At 50.1% G+C, this 2801-nt stretch overlaps 1 protein-coding gene across 1 annotated transcript in view; it reads left to right on the top strand.

Annotated features, from left to right (window-relative positions):
• Positions 1-2142: 2142 nt before the first annotated feature.
• sdc3 (syndecan 3) overlaps positions 2143-2801 on the top strand; it is a 38008-nt gene continuing 37349 nt past the window's right edge. Inside the window, exon 1 of the mRNA XM_013909613.1 lies at positions 2143-2606. Within this exon, the coding sequence (XP_013765067.1) occupies positions 2553-2606 (54 nt within the window). The 5' untranslated portion in view covers positions 2143-2552. The remainder of the gene's footprint in view (positions 2607-2801) is intronic.

Below are 2801 nucleotides of genomic sequence, written 5' to 3'. Positions count from 1 at the left end.
AAAAAAACTTTGAAAATTTACCCGCCTCCGCTGTGCTTCATTGTGTGTCTGGTACTCTCGTTATGTTGAATCGAGAAACAGGATCCTCTGTGCCGTAGCGTGTGTTCGATGTCTACCGAATGGATACGGCTGCAATTACACAGCAAGAGTCAAGAGAGGGGAGCAGGGCGTTTGGTCCTGATGCTCCACTTTCTCCCATAAATGAGGCTGATTAATGAGGCTGGCACCTTAATGGGGCATCGCAAGGACTGACAAACCAGCAGTGCTGAATGGAAGAAGTCGGGAACAATTTAAGTAATGTGTACCAAAAACCGCCTCTATTATTTTTGACTCCCTGCTCTGTTTATGCTCATTATGTGATCGCAATAGGAAGAGCATGAGTGAAAGCCCTCCTACGGTCAGTGGAGAAGAAGTCCTAATTTACTGATAATCAGCCTGCATTGCAGTGTTGAACAGGCCTCAGTCAGAACACATCCATCTTGTAGTCCTCCAGTGCTGTCATTCAAACAGACTGCAATATATTGTCAAGAGTATTCAGTCACCCATTCAAATCGTAGGATTCAGGTGTATAAAATCAAGCACCTGGGCATGAAGACTGCCTCTATAAACATTTGTGAAAGAATGGGTCGCTCTTAGGAGCTCCAAACGGTGCTTGGAGAGCTTCACAGAACAGGTTTCCATGATTGAGCGGCTACATCACTAAGCACAATATTACAGTGGTGTAAAGCACGCCACGACTGGACTGTAGAGGAGTGGAGATGTATTCTCTGAGTCACCCTTCTCCGTCTCGCAATCTGACGGATGAATCAGTGTAAAGTTTCTTGGTGTAGGGTTGTTTTTCAGGAGTTGGGCTTGGCCCCTTAGTTCCAGTGAAAGGAACTCTTAATGCTTCAGTATACCAAGATATTTAATTGTCCCAACTTTGTAGGAACAGTTTGGGCATGGCCCCTTCCTGTTCCAACATGACCGGTGCACAAAGCAAGGACCATAAAGATGTGAATAAGCACGTTTAGTGTGGAAAGACTTGACTGGCCTGCACCGAGTCCTCACCTCAACCTGATAAAACACCAATTAGAGCGGAGTCTATGAGCCAGGCCTTCTCGTCCAACATCAGTGTCTGACCTCACAAATACACATCCAGAAGAAGGTCAACATTCCCATTAACACACTCCTAAAACCTTTGGAAAATCTTCCCAGAACAGAAGCTGTTATAGCTGGAAAAGGTGGGCCGGTGTCATATTAAACCCTACCCTGCCTTAAGGCAGATGAGTGAACATTTTAACAATATGTTAAACATGTATTCACTGTGAACGTGGTGGGAGAACACACCCAAGACTACCAGAATCTACATCAGACCGAGTTTTATTTAAAGACACACCTGATGGCTTTATTTGGCAGTGCTTTCTTTAAAAAAGGTCACATTTTATAAGCCTAACAAAGCATTCTGATCCCACTAATCACAGGTAGGTAAAACCTACTTAATAGTCTTTCGCAATCAATCAGATGCAATTCAACATTTTCCCAAGGCTAATTTCGGGATAAGGAGGGAACACGTGGTCTGCAGTGGCAGGTGGAGCTGAGAAACCAAACGAAGGCACGCTCAAGTTCACCTTCAGACGTCGCTGGTGGTTGTAAAAGTGGCGAACACAACTTTGAGCATATGACAGGTCATTAAATGTTTCCACTCCGGTTGCTGCGGTGCAATAACAGCTAACCATACTGCAAGAGCCGAGAGGGAAGGGGGGGGGGTGTTATCGCGCGATATCAACCCCTCTTACGTACAGGCGCAGGTGTGACTGAGCCAATCACGGCGCAGGAGCGCGGTTGACCGTTAAAGGTGTGTGAGCGGTTAACCAAACCAACACCGCGGTCCGCTGCTTGTGAATTTACAGACTGCTTATTGTTTTATTTTAGGGGGGGCTGCGGGTGCCTAACCGAGCTGCAGGGGGCATCCTCGCCCTTGCACGCGGAGATCCACCCCCAACCCCTACACTTCCTTTTAACGCACACATATACACACCCCCTCCTCCTGCCAAACTCCCAGGCCAGCGTCGCCATACGGAACATCCTGCCCTCAACGGAGAGGGGGAGGAGAGAGAGAGAGAGAGCCTGAGAGTGTGTGTGTGTTCAGAGAGAGAGAGAGAGAGGTAGAGAGAGCTCGTGCGTGTATTAAGAGAGCGAGAGAGACGAGGTCTGGCTTCTTCTGGTAGTAAATTATCAGATTTCGAGCGCAAAAACTCGCAGAAACAGACAGATCGGGAGGCATCGTGGAAATCTGCTTCAGCGGTGACCGGAACCAGCAGCAGGAGCGCGTGAAGCCTTGGATTAAAAAGCCCGACTACAAGGACGGATGGTCGCGCAGACGGGCGGCTCGCTCTGAAGTTGGACAGACTACCGAGACACCGAGAGCAAGGAGCCGGCGACGGCAAGCAGCAGCTTTTTTTTCTTTTTTGGGGGTCCCTCCACCTCCCAGAACCCCCCACCCCTCCCACACCGGTAAAGGCAGCAGCATCGGCGGCGGCACCGGGAGGCTGTGCCCGCGCACCCCGACCATGGAGCTGCCTTGGCTGCTGGCGCTCACGGCGCTGCTTGCTCACGCCACCACGGTAAGCACGAGCCTTACATCCTTTGTTAACCGGGGAGCTCTCGTTGCGCACACGGGAGTCGGGGTGCGCGCACACGTGTATGTGTGTGTGTGAGTGCGCTATCGTTAATGAGACAGTGGCGGCGCGTCGGTGATCGGTAGGAAATCCTACACTCGACCCAGGATCCGTATTGGCCGTTCCAGACTCCTGTTAAGG

The sequence above is a fragment of the Pundamilia nyererei genome, unplaced genomic scaffold (genome assembly GCF_000239375.1).
Source record: "Pundamilia nyererei isolate P.nyererei 1_Seehausen unplaced genomic scaffold, PunNye1.0 scaffold00028, whole genome shotgun sequence".
NCBI classification, from domain to species: Eukaryota; Metazoa; Chordata; class Actinopteri; order Cichliformes; family Cichlidae; genus Pundamilia; species Pundamilia nyererei.
This window is presented reverse-complemented; position numbering and strand designations above follow the sequence as displayed.